A 20378-nucleotide genomic window follows, 5' to 3' on the forward strand; every position below is an offset into this window, starting at 1 on the left:
CGTCTTGTTTGTGAACGGTTTTCTATGTAAATAGTTTTGTTCTTTTAATCCAGCTCGGCAATTAGAAAAAATGTGCATGTTTTTACAATAATAATTATAAATTTGTAAAGTTAATCAACACAAATGGATGTGCAGTTTAATTATTCTTTGTAAAATATTGAATTTGATGGTTTGATCAATTTTTATTTTTATTTTTTGTTATGATGTTTTTGTGAATGGAATGTAAATAATCAGCTCTTTTCACTGTCGGAAAAAATAGAAATTTTTAATATTTTTATTAATTTTGTTATAGGTTTTACTTTTTGCGACGATATTATACTGTCGCAAAAATAGAAATTTTATTATTTAAAATAAAAATTTTATTATTTTTTAATATTTTTTGCGACGGCATTACACTGTCGCAAAAAATAGAAAATTTTATATTTTTTATACTTTTTGCGACGGTACCACACTGTCGCAAAAATAGTATTTTTTTAAAGAAAAAGACTATTAGCGACGGTATTTTTTGCCGTCTCAAATAACATTTTTAGCGACGGTAAAATAGGGCCGTCGCAAAAAAGTCAAGAAATTTCAAATGTTATTAGCGACTGCACGGTGCCGTCGCAAAAAGGTAAAAAATGCCGTCGCAAAACATTAGCGACGGCACTTACCGTCGCAAAAACTCTTTTGCAACCCCTGCAGTTGCGACCCCCTCTTGCCGTGGCAAAAAGTCATTTTGCCGTCGCAAAAGTATTAGCGACGGCATTAGGAGTATTAGCGACGGTATTTTACCGTCACAAAAAGTCATATTTTTTGTAGTGTTGGCTTGAACTACACTCAATAAACACTATAAAAACCTAAGTTAATTACTCGAGCTCAACTGGTGAACTCAAGTAAAGCTCCTTTAAGTAAAAGTATTATATTTTTAAATTAAACTTAAATAATTGACTATTTAACTCGACTCAATTTGTTCATTTATATCCCTAAATAGGATAATGCACTCCTTAAAATAACATCAGCTGTGGGTAATAATGAATTATATGAGCAATCAAAGAAGTCATGAGCAAACAAGTAATGTGTTTCATGACCAAAAAAAAAAAAAAATTGATAGTAGTTCACATATCTACTATTTAGTTGTCTATGACATTCTGTTAATAATTTGCTTCAGGACTGCTACGTTGAATTTTTCTTTGATTAGTTTCAGTCAATAACTAGAATTTGTTTTTTCCAGTCAATAAGTCCTATTCTTTAGGATATTGTTAGTGTTATCAGAAATCTTGGTTTGTTACCATAATTTTTGGGATTCATTATCTTTTCAGTTCAGATATTCTTACTATAAATGTAATGCACCAGTATGAATGAAGATTATCACTCTTTGCTGCATCATATCAGCTTTTATCATTTTCTGTTTTTTATTCTTTCATTTCATTCAATTTCTATTCTTCATTTTTTTTGTTTTTCTTCTCTTCTCAAAAACTAACATTTGGTATCAGAGCTTCATTCTTACGGGACCTGTGAGTATCCATGGAAGCAAAAACTGATTTTCCTAATTTTTCTCAAGCTGCTCCACATATTTTTGATGGAGAAAATTACCAACTTTGGGCTGTTAGAATGGAAACTTATTTGGAGGCTTTGGATCTATGGGAAGCCGTCGAAGAAGATTACGAAGTTGCTCCGCTGCCAAACAATCCGACGGTAGCTCAGATGAAAAGCCACAAAGAGAAGAAGACCAGAAAATCAAAGGCCAAAGCAGCGTTGTTTGCTGGTGTTTCAACAACAATTCTCACGAAGATCATGAATCTCAATCAGCAAAAGAAATCTGGGAGCATCTGAAGACGGAATATGTAGGAGATGAAAGAATACGAGGAATGCAAGCGTTCAATCTAATAAGGAGATTTGAGCTGCAAAAGATGAAAGATGCTGAGACAATCAAAGAATATTCAGACAGATTGCTTGACATTGCCAACAAGGTAAGGCTTCTTGGCACTAAATTTGATGATTCAAGAATTGTTGAAAAAATTCTTGTTACGATGCCTGAAAAATATGAAGCCTCAATAACCACCTTGGAAAATACTAAAGATCTGTCCAAGATCACCTTGGCAGAATTATTGAATGCTTTGCAGGCTCAAGAACAAAGGAGACTTATGAGACAAGAGTGTACCGTAGAAGGAGCCTTGTCAGTCAAACACCAACATGAAAGTTCTGGGAGTAGTTCAAGCAGTCGCACTCGAAACAAAGGTGGAAGCTCAAGGAGAAATTTCCCACCTTGTGAACACTGTGGCAAAATGGGTCATTCTCCATTCAAGTGTTGGAAGAGGCCTGATGCAAAGTGTAGCAAGTGCAATCAGCTTGGACATGAAGCTGTGATTTGCAAAAGCAAATCTCAAGAACCAGAGGAAGAAGTCCATGTAGCTGATCAAGATGAAGAAGATCAGATGTTTGTGGCAACGTGTTTCTCTACAAAGGTCTCCTCAGAAAGTTGGCTCATTGACAGCGGTTGTACAAACCATATGACCTTTGACAAAACTCTTTTTAAGGAGTTAAAGGCTACTGCAATGACTAAAGTCAGGATAGGGAATGGTGGTTATATCCCTGCAAAAGGAAAAGGAACCATTGCAATGACAACCAGTTCAGGTACAAAAACTATTTCAGATGTTCTTTATGTACCCGATATTGATCAAAATCTGCTGAGTGTTGGCCAGTTAATTGAAAAAGGATTTAAGGTGTCCTTTGAAGACTTGTATTGTCACATCTACGATGCCGTTGGAAAGGAGATTTTACGTGTCAAAATGAAAGGGAAAAGCTTCTTATTTGATCCTACGGAGGAGGAGCACACAGCTTATTCCACCAATGTCAACATCACTGAAGTCTGGCACAAAAGGCTTGGGCATTGTCATCTTCAACGAATGCTCAAGATGAAGAAAGATGAAGTGACAAGAGGATTACCAGTTCTGGTTGATCACTTGCCAAATTGTCATGCTTGTCAATTTGGTAAACAAAGTAGGAAACCATTTCCTAAATCATCCTTGAGAGCAACACAGAAGCTGCAACTAGTTCATACAAATGTGGGAGGACCTCAAAGAACACCATATCTTCAAGGTAGCCGGTATTACATTCTTTTCATTGATGATTTTACAAGAATGTGTTGGATTTATTTCCTAAAGCTCAAGTCTGAAGTTGCTGGAGTATTCTGGAAGTTTAAAAAATTGGTGGAAAATTCAAGCGGTTGCAAAATTCAAATCTTAAGGTCTGATAATGGAAAAGAGTACACTTCTGCAGAATTTAACCTGTTTTGTGATGAAGCTGGCATAGAACATCAGCTCACTGCTCCTTACACTCCACAGCAAAATGGAGTGAGTGAAAGGAAGAACAGATATGTCATGGAGATGGCTAGATGCATGCTGCATGAGAAGGGGTTGCCAAAAAGTTTCTGGGCAGAGGTAGCCAATACTGCAATATTTCTGCAAAATCGACTTCCAAGTGTAGCCGTTGAAGACAAAACTCCATTTGAAGCTTGGTATGGGTATGTACCTTCACTAAGTTTTCTTAAAGTATTTGGTTGTTTGTGTTTTGTCCATGTTCCACAGGTTAAGAGAGACAAGCTTGACAAAAAAGCAATTCCAGGTATCTTTGTTGGCTATAGCACAATTTCTAAAGCCTACAAAGTATATCATCCTCAAACAAGAAAAATGGTGATAACTAGAGATGTTCACTTCAATGAGGATGAGCAATGGGACTGGGAAAATTCACAAGAAACTAACAGATCTTCAGAAGAATTTAGAAGCAATTCTTTTGAGGAGGGGGCAACAGACCAGTGGGAAAATAAATTGGTAGATGATCCACCAGTTAGAGGAACAAGATCACTTTCAGACATCTATCAAAGATGTAATGTAGCATTATGTGAACCTGCTGATCATGAAGAAGCTCTTAAAGACCCGAAGTGGAAAAAAGCAATGGAGGAGGAGATGTCAATGATTCACAAAAACAAAACCTGGGAATTAGTCAACAAACCAAAAGGCAGAAGGATCATTGGAGTAAAGTGGGTGTACCGAACGAAGCTAAATGCTGATAACTCCATCAACAAACACAAAGCAAGGCTCGTCGTCAAGGGCTATGCTCAAATTTTTGGTGTTGATTATTCTGAAACGTTTGCTCCTGTTGCTAGACTAGACACTATTAGGTTGTTGTTAGCCTTATCAGCACAAAAAGGCTGGAAAGTGTTTCAACTAGATGTCAAATCAGCTTTTCTAAATGGTGTTCTACAAGAAGAAATTTATGTGGAACAACCAGAGGGTTTTGTTGTGCAAGGTGAAGAGGATAAGGTCTATTTGCTCAAAAAGGCTCTATACGGCCTAAAGCAAGCTCCAAAAGCTTGGTACAGCAGGATTGATGAACATTTGCTAAGCTTAGGCTTCACAAAGCTTATCTGAAGCTACTCTTTATGTTAAACAAAAGGGTAGTTATGTTCTTATTGTATCTCTTTATGTTGATGACCTTTTGGTAACAGGAGATAATGCACAGATGATTAAGGAGTTTAAACAAGAAATGATGCAGGTCTTTGAGATGACAGATCTTGGTCTTATGACTTACTTTCTTGGCTTGGAGGTCCAGCAAAGCCAAAATGAAGTTTTCATCTGTCAGAAGAAGTATGCAAAGGAAATTTTGAAGAAATTTCAGATGGAGGAGTGCAAAGCAATAAACACACCAATGGGTCAAAAAGAGAAGCTGAGCAAAGAAGATGGTGCTAGTAAAGTTGATGAAGGCTATTACAGAAGTTTGATTGGTTGCTTGATGTATCTTACAGCAACAAGACCTGATATTCTATTTGTTGTAAGTCTCTTATCTCGTTTTATGCATTGTGCTAGTGAAGTGCATTTAAGAGCAGCAAAAAGAGTCTTAAGGTTTATTAAGGGCAGTCTTGATTGTGGTGTCAAGTTTGAGAAGAGTCTGAACTTCAAGTTGAGTGGTTTTTCAGATAGTGATTGGGGTGGTTCTGTTGATGACATGAAAAGTACCTCAGGATACTGTTTCAACCTAGGCTCAGGTGTTTTTTCATGGTGTTCAAAGAAACAAGAGATTGTAGTGCAATCCACTGCAGAAGCAGAGTTTATTGCAGCAACTGCAACAGCAAACCAAGCTCTGTGGCTAAGGAAAGTTCTATCTGATTTACACATGGTGCAAAATGAAGGTACTGAAATTTTTGTTGATAATCAAGCAGCAATTGCAATTTCACGAAATCCAGTATTTCACGGAAAAACAAAACACTTCAACATCAAGCTCTACTTCTTGAGGGAAGTGCAACAAACTGGAAAAGTGAAACTTGCTTACTGCAAGTCTGAAGATCAGCTGGCAGATTTGTTCACAAAGCCACTTCCAGTTGGCAAGTTCGAGTTACTAAGGAAGATGATTGGAATTTGCAGCGCCTAAAGCAAGGAGGAGTGTTAATAATTTGCTTCAGGACTGCTACGTTGAATTTTTCTTTGATTAGTTTCAGTCAATAACTAGAATTTGTTTTTTCCAGTCAATAAGTCCTATTCTTTAGGATATTGTTAGTGTTATCAGAAATCTTGGTTTGTTACCATAATTTTTGGGATTCATTATCTTTTCAGTTCAGATATTCTTACTATAAATGTAATGCACCAGTATGAATGAAGATTATCACTCTTTGCTGCATCATATCAGCTTTTATCATTTCCTGTTTTTTATTCTTTCATTTCATTCAATTTCTATTCTTCATTTTTTCTGTTTTTCTTCTCTTCTCAAAAACTAACACATTCTTTGCATATTGTCCAGAGAATATTAGAACTTTGTTTGTGAAGTTGAGGGATGAAGCCACTTAGCCCACAACTTCACTTGCAACAAGTGAAAGAAACGAAGAAAATGAAATGAAACCATGCCGTATAATATATCAATAAGTTAAGTTCATGTTTATTGATACAAAATCAGCTATAGAATTAACCATATAGAATATAAGTGGAGCAATCTGAATGAAACTATAGTTTTAATGATGAGCCCCACCTTTTAATATATATGACGAGAATTATTTTATATGATTGATTCTATGATCGGTTCTGCATATGTAGACTTGTTGATAATATATTATATGTACTCCAAAAGCATATACCATCACAGCTTCCGATCTCTTGTTCCAACTTTGTGTCCCACCAGGGTTTCATTTCATTTTTTGTTGGCGCAAAAATGATTTTTAAAAATTTTAAAATATCTTTTTGGAGTTAATTTCAACCAAATTAATTTTTAATTTAAAAAAAAATAGATTATGAAAATATGAAACCAAACACAATAAATACCACGAAGTGAGTAGAGATTTTTCCAATGATGGTCATCGAAACTGATTCTCTTGAAGCTGCTAATCTTATTCAGGAGGGAGCCCCTCAAAGCTTCCCTCACAGAGCTCTAGTTAATGACTCGAAATTTGCTCCTTCTGAGATGGGTACGTTGATATGGTATTTTTTTTTTTAAATAAAGTAGAGGTAAGGCATAACTTACAAATTATATATAAAAATTAGTTAAATGATTTTGTTTATTACAATCCAATCTACAATTCACAAGTCAAGAGGAAAAGTAAATAAAATAAATTCAATGAAATAAGATGGATCCATCTAAAGCACCTGGGTATGATGGGATGACAGCAGGGTTTTACCATGAAATACCCTCTAAAAATTGAGAAGCTCTAGCTTGCAATAATGAGACTTGAATCAAGCACCACGCCGATAACTTTAACTGTCTTCACATGTTTTAACAATTGAACAACTATATATATTGAATAAAGATTGAGAGCTCTAGAAAAATAGCTCTAAAGAGAGCTCTAATGATAGGTCCCATCGGATCTTACACCTTGTAAGATCTAGGATACAGACCAAGATAAACGGGTGATTTTATTTTATTAAAGAATCAGGATCGGAGCTACGCTCTTTTTTAACTATTTCTTCTATACCTATTTTTTGTATATATGTATTCGGAAGGAGTTGCCCATCCTTCCAAACTTGGGGTTCTTCGAATCAACAGGTGGACCCGTTTACTCTCCCCAGCTACATCATGTGATGTGATATTTTGGCCTGTATTTTTTTTTTTTTTTTTTTTTTTGGCTTTTCTACGTCAATAGAGCTCTGATTAGAGCTCTATTATTATTAGAGCTCTGTATCACTGCTGATATATATATAACACACAACAAAAATGATTGGAAGCTCCTATTTGTGAGCTCTAAAAAACTCTAATTTGTGGTGAGCCTTATGTGATGTGATGTTTTGGTCCTTTTTTTTTTTTCCTTTTGAATTTCCACGTCACTAGAGCTGAGTTTAGAGCCCCAACTCTAGAGCTCTCTATCATCACTCAGCACACAATAATTGATGACCCTATTATTAATTCTCGTCATTTTTTTTTTTTTTTGGCCATAAGAGCATCTCCAACAGTTCACCAAACATTTCATCAAATCTGAGTAAAAATATGACCAATTCCTCTATTTGATATCAGACACTCCAACGGAGCTTTCATCAAACCACAAGATGTCTGGGGGGTCAACCGGAAAGAGCAAATTTTTTTTTTTTTTTTGCTTTCATTTCTGTTTCCTCAATTCAAACAAGAATTCTTCAGAATATCCACAATGAGAATTCTTAAGAATATATATACAAATTATATATCTTTACATAGTTTAATTGTTAGTTAAGAAGATTGGAAGATTGAGGAATTAAAAAAGGTTGAACAACTGTGGATCAGAAATTGAGTGATGATCAGAGAGAGAGAGAGAGAAAGAAACTTAATGGATCAGAAATTAAGAGAGAGAAAGAGAAAGATCAAGAAGTTTGAGAGGTTTGGTAGGTAGAGAGAGATTTGTAAAATGTGGGATGTATAAAGATTTTTTATTAAATTCCAAATCAACATATCACCATCAAACTAATTCCATACAAAACTGAAAACAACAAGAAGAACATAAAAATACAGAGATAGAAATATGGACTTCATCTTCTATTTGAGACTGAGCTCTTGGGTGCTCAACCTATACTCGTGGAATTGGAAATGGAATTGGAATTGGAGGTATAGAGTGGATAAGAGATGAGAATTGAGTAAGAGAACGTGATGGAAATGGATTCGGGGGAAAATGGAAATAGAGTTAAAAAAGATGCTGAGGTGGTCGACCCAAAGTAAATTTTTACAAATTTTTGTCGTACAGCAGTCATCCAGGGGGACATCCGGCCAGACATCCGGCCGATCGTTTGGTAGATCCAACTCAACGGCAATGCACAGTAAATTGCTGAAAGGTGCAAGCCATCCTCAGCTTGGTGAAATGTTTGATATTTTCTCAATTTGATACCGTTTTGGTGAAACCATTGGAGCACAAAAAGTAACTCTTTTTTACCAAAGTTGAATTTGATGATGGATTTGGTGAACGGTTAGAGATGGCCTAATGGTGCAGGAAATGAATTGAACCAATATATGTTACACAATACTATCATACTGGACATCAACCAGTTCATTCAACCAAAATGCATGAATAGCTTTAAACATTTAATCAAAGAATAACAACAGCTTCCATTCCATGGAAGATGCCAGTTATATATATATATTTCATATTCATCAATCACAACATGATTATGAAACATAAGGCTCACAAGCAATTGACACTAGAACGTCATATTTCTAGGTAGAAAAGCATCCTAATAAGGACGTTGACCCACATAATTTCCCGGTGGATAATAGTTGCAAGTGACAAACCACCATTTATTCTGGCATTGAACTCTAGCACAGCCGATTTGAGCAGTGTTGCGCCAAACAACTTGAGTGTAATGCAGGCAACCAGCAGCTTCACCAATACATGCATTCAAGCCGTAGGAATACTTTGGCTTCTCATCTACCCACAGCTTCACCGCATGCACCGCTGTAAGTTCGCCCGAACTCTCTGCAATGTTTTCGCCATATGGACCATTTGAATGTTCCAAGTTGCAGTCAGCACTCCTCAATTTGGCATAGTTTTCGGCATAGGCGGCTACAGTGTTGTTCCATGTAAGAGGCTTGACTCTGATTTGTGCTCTAGCGGCATTGTGAGCAGCAAGGAAGTCTTGTGGAGAGCTTTGGGCTTGGGAGAGACGAGCCATGGTCAAGGCCACAAATGAAACAATGGCTAGTGAAATCTTGGAGAGAGCCATTTTGATTCGATCTTTGTGATTATGGAAGGATACGATTTTATGGTTTTTTGTAGGCAAAGGTTGGGAAAAGTTACCATTAAAAATAGTCATGGGAATGTCATGCATGGTCATTAGGGTAACCTATTAAAGTCAAATAACAGTTGTACAAGTTCACAAAAAGGAAAATAATAGGCACCTATTAATGTTTGATTTGGTCAAATTATTGGAAAAGTATTGCATGAGCTAAGAATGGAGCCTTCATGCATCAAGTTTAAGAGGAGTGGAAAGATGGTTTTACCCATCTAGAGCTCTCCAATATTTTCATCTTGGTTGACCTTAGTGGTCTAATAAAATTTTCTATCTACTGTCAAAAAATAAAAAATAGGCTTTTGGATTTATCCTTCGAAATTTACTTTTTAACATGTATCTAATTTTATTTTGAAATACTTTTTAAAACAACAATAATGACAATAATAGTGATAGTTATGGAAATATCACGCCATCAATAGAGAGTTTTTCGTAAGGGATGAATTTCTCTATCAAAGTTATTGTTGGGCCTCATGAGATCCACTATAGGCCTCACTTCAACGATCTAAACTGTTTATTTTGTTCAACTATGAGTATAGATCATGTATGGAGAAAAAAAAAATCAAATTGACCTAATAATCATAACTCATGATTTTATTAAATTTGTCTACAAAAAATTTAAGAAATATTATAAATATAAAAATAGACAGCTCATTTTTTAAATTATTTAGAGGTTGGACCACATTTTCCATTTCCCACAGCCCTAGATAGATAGATATCCTATTATGTTCTACCTTGTGACATCCATGCAACGCTTGCAAAATTCTCTTACACTTTAAGGCCCGTTTGTTTTCAGAGATAGAATGAAAGGAATTCATAGTGAGGGAATTGTTAGTGAGGAGATTGATAGTGAGGGGATTAATAGTGAGGAATTGTTCAATTATTTTTATATAAAATAATAAAACAAATAAAAAAATATAAAAAATTAAACATTATATTTAAAAAAAAATTCTCAATATATAAAAAATAAAAAAATTTCTAATCCCCTCACTATTTTTCTAATACCATATCTACCTCCTCCTTACCAATTCCCCTTCCTCCTCCTTACTAATACAAAGGGATTACTAATCCCCTCCCTATCTCTCAAAACAAACACCCCATTCTCAATCCCCTCCTCACTACCAAACACAATCCCCTCCCTATAACCCCAAACAAACGGGGCCTAACTTCATAGTTTTCTGACTGCTCTATTGTAACGCTGAAGTTTTTTACTCAAAAAAAATATATATATATGTATATATGTTGAAAATTTTGACTGTTGTATGGTGGAATCTATTTTCTAGATAAAGTTCTGAATATTTTTTTCTAGGTACCTACAGCAGTGGGAGGGTGATGAATTAAGGGACTATTCACTATTGCAAACTCAACACAAGGTGTATTCTTCTATTTTTTATCAGTCAAAAATTTAACAAAAAATAAAAACTATAGGATTATAATTTGGCAGTCTCATTTCTTTCTTAATCTACCTCCTCTCTAATCCCATTTCATATTTTCAGGAAATTAACGCAAAGTTTACACAACCCACTGGCTCACTCCAGATCCAGAAAATGAATAATTTCGTATTGATATGATCATATTCATTTTCTATTGATATGATCATAAGCACAGCTGCACTTCCGCGAGGGATTGTCGTACTAAATTTTTGTGGAAAAATGGTTAATAGTACAAAAGAACATGTGCGGCAGTCAACCTCAAATCTAAGCTACCAATTCCAACCCCCACATGTGCGCTTACAAAAAAAACAAATTTCCAACAAACAAAAAGGGGGCAATTTCATGGTAAGAATGAATGGTGACCTCTCAGTTTCGACCCTTGATGTTGTTTAGATAGGCTATGAACAAGTCATTCCAAGTATCTGTAATTCCCGGTAAGCACCAGTGCATACAATCATCGTGTTTCTTTCCTCCAGCTGTGGATGGATGGGCATCTGCTCTAAACTCACTCATGCGGGTTATGTCCAATACATTGAAACCAGAGCGGTTGAGGGCCTTGTACAAGTGCTGGTTCACAAGGCGTGCCTCCACATTTGTTCCATTATTTCTCAGAGAGAAAAGTTCTTCAACCTGAAAGCACACAGGTAACCCAAAACCTAACTGTTAAATTACATGCTGCAGAAAGCAAGTGAAATGATACAGACAAATATGTTTTGTACAATGCAATCTCCACTCAAATCGGAAAACTATGACATTTGATAAACTCTTTCAAGTGTGCAATGGAGATTTACCTCTTGTGACAACAGAGGATGTAACCGCTGACAAGAACCACCTTGGTCCCATTCACCTCCTTCAAAATGTCGAGGGGATTGTGTACGAAAAAATAAAATTGCACTTGGTCTCATTCTTCTCTCCACATATGATGTCTGTCAATTAAAATTCATATATGCACATTAACAAAGTTGATTTTTTAATATATTAGCATGGGCATCCAGCATTTTTCCTATCAGGAATTAATGCGAGCAATGCAATAAAAATAAAATTAGTTCTGAATATTCAGAACTGAACAAGGACACCCAATCTCACACACGTGCCAAACATGTTGCACAAACAAACATAAGCCCATATAAGAACTCAACGTGGAGACAACTAGAACACTAGGGGATTTGGACCATCTGGTTCACCCTGATGTTTAAAAGGATTGAACTCTCACAAGAAAATCAAAATAGATGGTGCACGTTATCTGATCCTAACACTTATAAGCATTGACCATCTGCAGACACAGATCATCAGGTCCTGCACCATTAAACATTTACCTGAGTAACCAAATGTTGTGATATGATAAATATATTTATATCTGCACTATTTTTTATATTGATTGGCCACCTTTTTTTTATTCAACTCTTGATCATCTACTTATCACTTAGGCTTTTCCACTATAAGATAATATTAATATTATTAGCCTTCAATCAGTGAAACTTATAGCAGCTTTTAAAATGATTCCAAATGTATTAACAAATCAATTTGTAACGACTGTTTTAAAAAACTTGGGTTTGGAAAAGCAAATCTGTTTATGCCATTTGAACAGTTATACAACAGTAACACATTTTGTTGTTATTCAAAACTTCAGATAGGGAAAATTCTAGTACTGGACAAGCGTGGACTTGAAAGCCTGCCCACTCTACAACATATTGACAAGCATACATGAATTAATAAAATTTACAGAACATTTTGTAATAGAAGAATGATGCCATACCGTGTGTTTTAAAACCATATCAAGGCCAACATCAGGAGGTACTGGAGGCATCACAGGCAAACCATTTTCAAAGAAAAGCATGGGTGATTTTACAGGGTCGAACTTTGAAGGAGCCCACCACCTGCAACAAGAACCAAGAAGCCAAATAATGAGTTGGAAAAATCAACCTACATAAATTAATTCAAAATATCAACATGAGCAATTGCTATGAGACAATTAATGACGAAAAAGGGAACTTTGGCAAATGATAAAAATTGTTGTACTAAAAAATACGGGCTCCTATCTCACTTATGTGGGGTTCTAGTCCCTCATTGGGTGTGAGTGCTTGATGTAATAGCAGCAAGAAAATGTGACAATCACTTGGACCCCCCAACAGGAAGGATGTGGAAACCAATGGAGAGGAATTCTCTCCAAACGGGTAGGATTCATACTGCCCTGCTTTGACAATTTACAAGGGCAACCCATAGTTGTTAAGATTAAGACTCAATGCGCACTAAGATGCCAAGGTCTCATGCCTAAGCGAAAGGTGCAAGCCATCCAACATAAAGCACTAGCCCAAGTGAAGTAAGGTGAATGTGCGACAGGCATATATATTAAATATAGTTACTGTGGGGATATATTTTCTGAGTACCAACACGTGGCCAGGGTGACGCTGACGTGTCAGCCGAGGTGCCACATGCCCTGGTCATGACGCCGAGGTGATCTCCGAAAATATCGGAATCCGAGATAAGTAGATAAGGCACAAGAGTCCTAGAATGGAATAAGACTTCAGTTTGGGTAAAGATGAGACTCTTAAAGAGTTTATCCTAATTCTACTGGGAGTCCAAGATTAGCAATAAATCCTAAATCCATTAGAGCTAGGCTTCTATTTGGGACTAGGATTGTGTTGGCTATAAAAAGGAGGCACCCCCATGGGTCTAAGGTATGCTTTTGATATTCTGTCTAGTGAGTTAAGCACTATTGGTTATCTTTGAGAGATATTGAGTACTGACTTAATCGTCGGAGTACCCCCGGGTGGACGAATCACCGCCGGAGTCTCTTCTTTCTGTTACAGGTCAGACAGGTGTCATCTATTCTGCCAGTGCTCTCCAGTTGAAAACTGAGTTGGCAGTGTGGTCGAAAATTAGCACCCACAATTTGGTGCCATCTGTGGGAACGAAAGGAGAATAGATGGCTAACGACAGACCAAAAGAGAAGATTGGGGACGACACCCCTACTGAGAGTGGGAAACATATTGACCTTGGCGTCGAAGAAGACAACTACAACGAAGAAACTCGTGATAAGAATCACAGAGAAGAGGACGTCGGCCAGGAGGGCGACGTGCCGAAGAAATCAGACCGAAGCGAGCATTATAAACGAGGATGACCTCCAGGTATGGAAAGAAAGATGCTTACGAAGGGACGACGAGATGAAGGGAATGGCGCACAAATTGGCGAACCTGCAAACGGTTGTCAATTTCATGATACAGAACAACGTCATGCAGCCACCGTTCCCGTTACAAGATACGTCGATTCCAGTAGCCAAGAAAGATGCCCAGGCAGGGGGGCAGAAAACGGTTCCTGCAGTCCCTCAGCATGGCGGGACCAAGGGACATTCTCACCGACCTTCGCGGGAGGTCGGGCATGGAGAATCCCAGAAGACACAATCTCGGCCTAGATGATTAGGTCCGAGAAGAGAAGAGCTCAACCTAAAGTGAGCAAATCCCAGATTCCAAAAGACAAGGTCTCGACCTAGATGATTAGGTCCGAGAAGAGAAGAGCTCAGCCTAAAGTGAGCAGATCCTAGATTCCAACAAACAAGAGACCGAAATCATTGTTTAACACTTGTTGAAATTTGTGGACAATTTACAAGTTGAAGTTAAACCGAAATCATTGTTTAACACTTGTTAAAATTTGTAGACAATTTACAAGTTGAAGTTAAACCAAGACCATTGTTTAACACTTGTTGAAATTTATGGACAATTTACAAGTTGAAATTAAACCGATATCATTGTTTAACACTTGTTGAAATTTGTGGACAATTTACAAGTTGAAGTTAAACCGAAATCATTGTTTAACACTTGTTGAAATTTGTGGACAATTTACAAGTTGAAGTTAAACCGAGAGCATTGTTTAACACTTGTTGAAATTTGTGGACAATTTACAAGTTGAAGTTAAACCGATATTATTCTTTAACACTTGTTAAAATTTGTGAACAATTTACAAGTTAAAGTTAAACCGAGATCATTGTTTAACACTTGTTGAAATTTGTGGACAATTTACAAGTTGAAGTTAAACGGAGATCATTGTTTAACACTTGTTGAAATTTGTGAACAATTTACAAGTTGAAGTTAAACCGAGATCATTATTTAACACTGATTGAAACTTGAGAAAAATTTACAAGTTGAAGTAAGACAAAGGATATGTCTTGTACTTGTTGAAATTTGTGATAAATTTACAAGTCAGGGCTAAGGTTGTATCAAATTAAGTACTTGGGTACTTGCCGAGGTAAAACATCAGTTTGTACAACCGAGGTGTATCACCCCAAGACGATTGCAAAGGACGGTTTCGGCTAAGAAACTTGAACGAACTTGGTCGTCGGTTCTAAGGCATTGATGAAAGCAGACTATAGGTCTTGGTCATATTGAGCCAACGAGTTCTAGCTTCGGCAATAGATGATGAAGCGAGCTTAGCCGACATACTAAATGGAAGAAATGATATAGGTTCCACCACCTCAGAATGCCGAGGTAATAGAACCTAGGGGACAGCTGTGGGAATATATTTTCTGAGTACCAACACGTGGCCAGGGTGACGCCGACGTGTCAGCCGAGGTACCACGTGTCCTGGTCATGACGCCGAGATGATCTCGGCAAGGCCGAAGTTATCTCCAAAGATATCGGAATCCGAGATAAGCGGATAAGACACAAGAATCCTAGAATGAAAGAAGACTTCAGTTTGGGTAAAGATGAGACTCTTAGAGAGTTTATCCTAATTCTACTGGGAGTCCAAGATTAGCAATAAATCCTAAGCCCATTAGAGCTAGGCTTCTATTTGGGACTAGGATTGTGTTGGCTATAAAAGAGAGGCACCCCCATGGGTCTAAGGTATGCTTTTGATATTCTGTCTAGTGAGTTAAGCACTATTGGTTATCTTTGAGAGATATTGAGTACTGACTTGATCGTCGGAGTACCCCCGGGTGGACGAACCACCGCCGGAGTCTCTGTTTTCTGTTGCAGGTCAGCCAGGTGTCATCTATTCTGCCAGTGCTCTCTAGTTGAAAACTAAGTTGGCAGTGTAATCGAAAATCAATACCCACAATTACAACCTCCAACTGAAAGCAATTTCAAACATGTAACTTAGAAAAAGATATTTTTTAACATATAAGCTAAGAGAGATAAATCAATATGTAATTTTTTCAATTGGTATATGCATCAACTTAGGTATTGCTTGGCATCAGTTTATAAGCCTACTTTTGTGGCTTCCGTAGAAGTAAAAAGAAAAAAAAAATTGACTCTTTAGACTAAAACCCCGAAGAAAATCGGGCTTTTGAGCCAGTGCCTTACAGTACCTAAATCAATTAGTAAAAGCTAGTTGTCGCATTTATGTATAGATATTGAATAACTAAATGCTAACGATTAAGGGCTAGAAATTTCTAATTGAAGCAGTCAACCATAAACTCTTAAAGCTAGAATACGAAGTACTTAAAATGATTAAAAATATATTATTTTTATTTATCTATAAGACCACGAATATGATATAAGATGTAACTAGATTATATATATTTTAAATATATATATCCACATCTTTCTTGATCTGGGAGCCTCTACAAGGCATGCTCATTGAAAACATAAAGATAAAGATGTGATTGGATTATTATCTTCAGAAACAAAAAATAAAAACCACACCTTTCTTGAGCCTCTAAAAGGCATATGCATTAGATCTTTATGTGGGCCTGACTGGGGACATAGCATAACATAGAATGAAGTCCTTTCTTTGAGCCTGGGGTTTTGGAGACTAGACACTCCTTTATAAACTATTCTTCTTTTACCATATATGTACAACTCAAATTTTTAAGCACTAAGCAAGACATAGGCATTAGCCACATTCATAAAGCAAAAGATAAAGTGATCCCATATTTTCAAGTCACCAATATGTTCAACATTACATAGGGGTCCAAAAAGTAAGTAAAATTACCAGTGTCCCGTGTTAAAGATGAGGATATCATGGAAACTCAAAGCCTCTGCCCATGTTCCTTCAGGAATATCAACATCAACTCTATAACCCTCTTTATATCCAAGAGATTCTAGCACACCACCATTAGTGTTGGCTGACCACCTATAGAAAATACAAATGAAACAGTCGTGTGAAAAGAGATGAAAATGTGGAATCTACTTTGGACTTTTAGAGCATATTAACAACAACAAAGGATAAAAAAATTTTAAAAATATAGAACAAAATATTAGTAATGAAAATCTAGACAACCCCATGTAAATCATTCTTGATAGAATAGAAGTGATCTTTTGTCTTAGCCAGACCAACCAAAAAGAAGCTCATTAAAGAGGTAAATAGATGTTGTGCACCACTTCCATGATAAACGCCAGTATACATCTAATCATGAAATTGTTTAGCTGAAGAAATTCATTAAAATCAGCTTTCCACTATGATCCCTTTAAACTTGACTCTATGGAGATTCTTTTAACCAACAATCAAATTTTAATGAAAAGGTATAAAGTTGCATATCTGCAAATAAATACCAACAACAATTCTGTATTCCATGAAAAAGGTGCTCTTGAATCTTGTCCATGTAGAAGTTCTTTTCTACAAGCAATACTCAAAGGATTCTATTTACTCATCAACATAACATATCTCTAAGGATTATAAGACAAATTTAATTCGGATCTGCTAGTGAAGTCTGCATTTCAAAATTATATACCCAGCCTTCATCATCCCAATAAAATTTCCTCAAATCTAAACATGGGCTACTGGCTTAACATGTTTTTGCATAGAATATAAACAATGAATGATCACCTCTTCAGAATAGAAGAACCATCACATGTAAGTAATGTCATTATTTTAGCTCATCCAATCATATACACCATATTTCCTTACAAAGGACAGGCCTTCCTGCTTCCTTGACATTGACATTTGAAAGATTGTAGCCCAAGAGCTTCTTCTTTGATTAGGTGACCCTACTAACTGGAATCTTGGACTGCCACCTTTTTTACTATTTATGGAGCACTCCAGCTCCAAGTAATGCTAATCCACCCACAAAATTATTGTCTTTAACAAATAAACCACCGTCATTACATTATGGGAAACATCTTCAATAGATGCTTCCATAATCATTATGCAGCTCCCTAACCAGAAGGCCCATTCACAATAAGCTTTAAAATATCCTTGAAAATGTGGTAAGAAACAAGAAAACAGTGTTGAATGGGTTTTAAATATACAACATGGAAGTCCAAGTCTCAAAACTGTGCAGCTTCTGTGGACACACAACACCAACACAAAATGTCTGGACAATTGCACTAATCAAGAAGCCATCACTTCCACTTTCATCAGACTCCAGCCCATGTGATATACAATGGAGGTTAGAAGCCAAACTTTCGTACCATGCTAAGATGTTCAAATGTTTGACATTGACCCATTTACCATAGAATTCTAGAATGACTTGATTGGAGAAACCTGAGTGACTGTACCAATCAAGATTGGCATTGAAATACTCTTGGTAGGTTTATGAAGAATGTTATTGAATTGAGGACTCCACAATTTAATCAATAACAAACAGAAAAATATATGTTAATTAATAGTTTTCTCCAAGTCTAGAGAATTGAAGACAAGAAGGAAATACAACTTTAGGATAATGACATCGTCTAACAGTCACATAATTATTGTACATAAGCAAACATAGCTTACCTACCATAACGCGCCAATAGGGTTGTCCGATGATAAGCAATAGTAAGGTTGTACTGAAGAAAGGTAAAACCACGGTCAGCTCCAGCAGGACGCCACTTTTTCACTTCCCCCGACACTCGTTTCAAAGTACAAAAAAGAGAAACAAACATATTCCTATTTAAGGAGTCACCTATGAATCCTGCACTGTTAAAGATGCATAAGGTTTACAAACAGCATAATAACAATGTATACAAAAAACCACGAGAAACCTAAATCATATAATCAATATGTAAAAAATAGCTCAAAAATTACACCATATAAAGAGTTTGTGCATACATAAACATTTCACTGCTGTTGGGTTGCTGAGAAAACATAAGGGACGAAAAAAGAGCAAAATTTTTAGTCTTCATGTTTCAATTGTTTGTTAAAAAAATAAAATAACATATTCTACAAACAATTTAAAGGAAAGGCCAAACTTGGGAAGAGTGCCCTAGAAATAAACAAAATGATGGGTCATTTAATTTGCACACCACTCTTTGTCTCGGTATATCCCATTTGTGCCATTCGGCTATCAACTTCCGAACAAAATACAAATATTCAGATATCAACTATTGAACGGGATGTCTGTTCGAACAATTGGTTTTTGTTCATAAGTTGATATTCAAATATTTTGTTTTTTTTGAAAAGTTGATATCCGAACTGCACAAGTGATATGTACTGAGATAAAAGTATCGTATGTGAATAGAATTCCCCAAAATGACAGTCCATTTGTATTGAAAAGGTGATAAGATGACTTTGCATACAATCCTTTACTATAGAGTTAATTGAGTTGTATTTGGTTATTCTAAGTTGGGTTCTCAGCAACAAAAGGACAAAAACCAAAAATTTTAAAAAATGGTTTCTTTTTCCTTTTCCTCTATATTTTCTCAAGAACCAAATAGAGATCAATTTGAATGCTTATTAACAACTTAAGAATTACATAATCTTCAAATTAAAGGAAGAGAAAGAGAGAGTACCAATATTGGTATCTCTGTAGCGTTGGAGGAACCGAAGAGGATCGAATTGCGGAAGATCACAGTGATAGGGCTTCCAACGCCAGTTGACGATATCAAGAGCGTTGGATTTGTTACTGGCAATGCAATTCCAACCCTTGAATATCTCCTTACAGGAGTGGTCGTACCGTGCAGATCTGACCGTCGGATCGTAGATCCACTTCCCATCCGAGTAATCGCAGAGTCGTCTATCAGAAGATACTTGATTATTTGTTTCGGAGGGATTGAACTCGAAGTTTCTATGGTGTTGAGGAGAGAGAGAGGCCTTGGAGGAGGTTTTGAAGAAAGAGAAAACGAGGAAGAGAGAGGCGAGGCAGAGGAGAGAGAGGAAGAGGAAGGAGGTGTAGGAAGAGGAAGAGGAGGGGGGTGTGTTTTTCCTTGAATGGTAGTGGTGGTGGTCTCTTGCTGCCATGGAGTATGGTGGAGCTCAGACCCGGCGCACATTAGCCTGCTCTTGTTTTATAAACTGGGAAATTGTTAAGAGTAAGATCTGGCGAAGGTCGTGTTTGGGATAACTTATTTTTTACACACTCTACACTCAGGTGGAGTGGATACACACCCATTTGGGGGTTGGCTATTTTAGTAGTTAATTATTTTAGTTAGGTTAAAATAGTTGTATTTAAGAAAAGAGTTAGATTTTTTTATAATTTAATATTATGTTTATGAGAAAAAAAAATAAAATAATTATAAATTTGATATGACATTTTGTTATATTGACTATTTTAATCTATTTTATCTTTTAGTATTATTTTAACCAAAAAGTATCCTCCCAAACCCCCCTTAAAGTAAATAAAGTGCAATATTTGTTTGGAAATTGAATTTTTTTTATTTTTTTGGATTTTTATAAAATTAATAATATGTATAAAAAAAATAGAAAGAATAAAAAGAAATTTTCTACTTTTTTATATAATTTTTTGACTAAATTAATTTATCTATATGTAGAAAAAATATACTAAAAAGTGGTTGGAGATTATTTAAGTAGGTGTTTTTTTTTACTTTTTATAAAAAAAAATATATAAAAAAATACAAAAGTGATAAACCCAAAAAAGATAAAAAAT

At 36.1% G+C, this 20378-nt stretch overlaps 2 protein-coding genes across 2 annotated transcripts; both read right to left on the bottom strand.

The window, feature by feature from the left end:
- Nucleotides 1-8501: 8501 nt before the first annotated feature.
- LOC114261046 (pathogenesis-related leaf protein 6-like) lies at nt 8502-9331 on the bottom strand. Its single transcript, XM_028201253.2, has one exon. It carries the CDS (start codon nt 9249-9251, stop codon nt 8652-8654), a length of 600 nt encoding a protein of 199 aa, XP_028057054.2. The 5' UTR covers nt 9252-9331; the 3' UTR covers nt 8502-8651.
- A 1416-nt stretch (nt 9332-10747) lies between these two features.
- TBL13 (TRICHOME BIREFRINGENCE-LIKE 13) lies at nt 10748-19873 on the bottom strand. The gene is made up of 6 exons (XM_028201252.2): nt 19285-19873; nt 18290-18467; nt 16568-16708; nt 12396-12516; nt 11431-11565; nt 10748-11269 (listed from the first exon to the last, which is right to left on the bottom strand). The coding sequence occupies exons 1-6, from the start codon at nt 19730-19732 to the stop codon at nt 11006-11008; spliced, it is 1287 nt and encodes a 428-aa protein (XP_028057053.2). The 5' UTR covers nt 19733-19873; the 3' UTR covers nt 10748-11005.
- Nucleotides 19874-20378: the final 505 nt, after the last annotated feature.

Source organism: Camellia sinensis, chromosome 12 (assembly GCF_055761805.1).
Source record: "Camellia sinensis isolate YWXY chromosome 12, ASM5576180v1, whole genome shotgun sequence".
Taxonomy (NCBI): domain Eukaryota; kingdom Viridiplantae; phylum Streptophyta; class Magnoliopsida; order Ericales; family Theaceae; genus Camellia; species Camellia sinensis.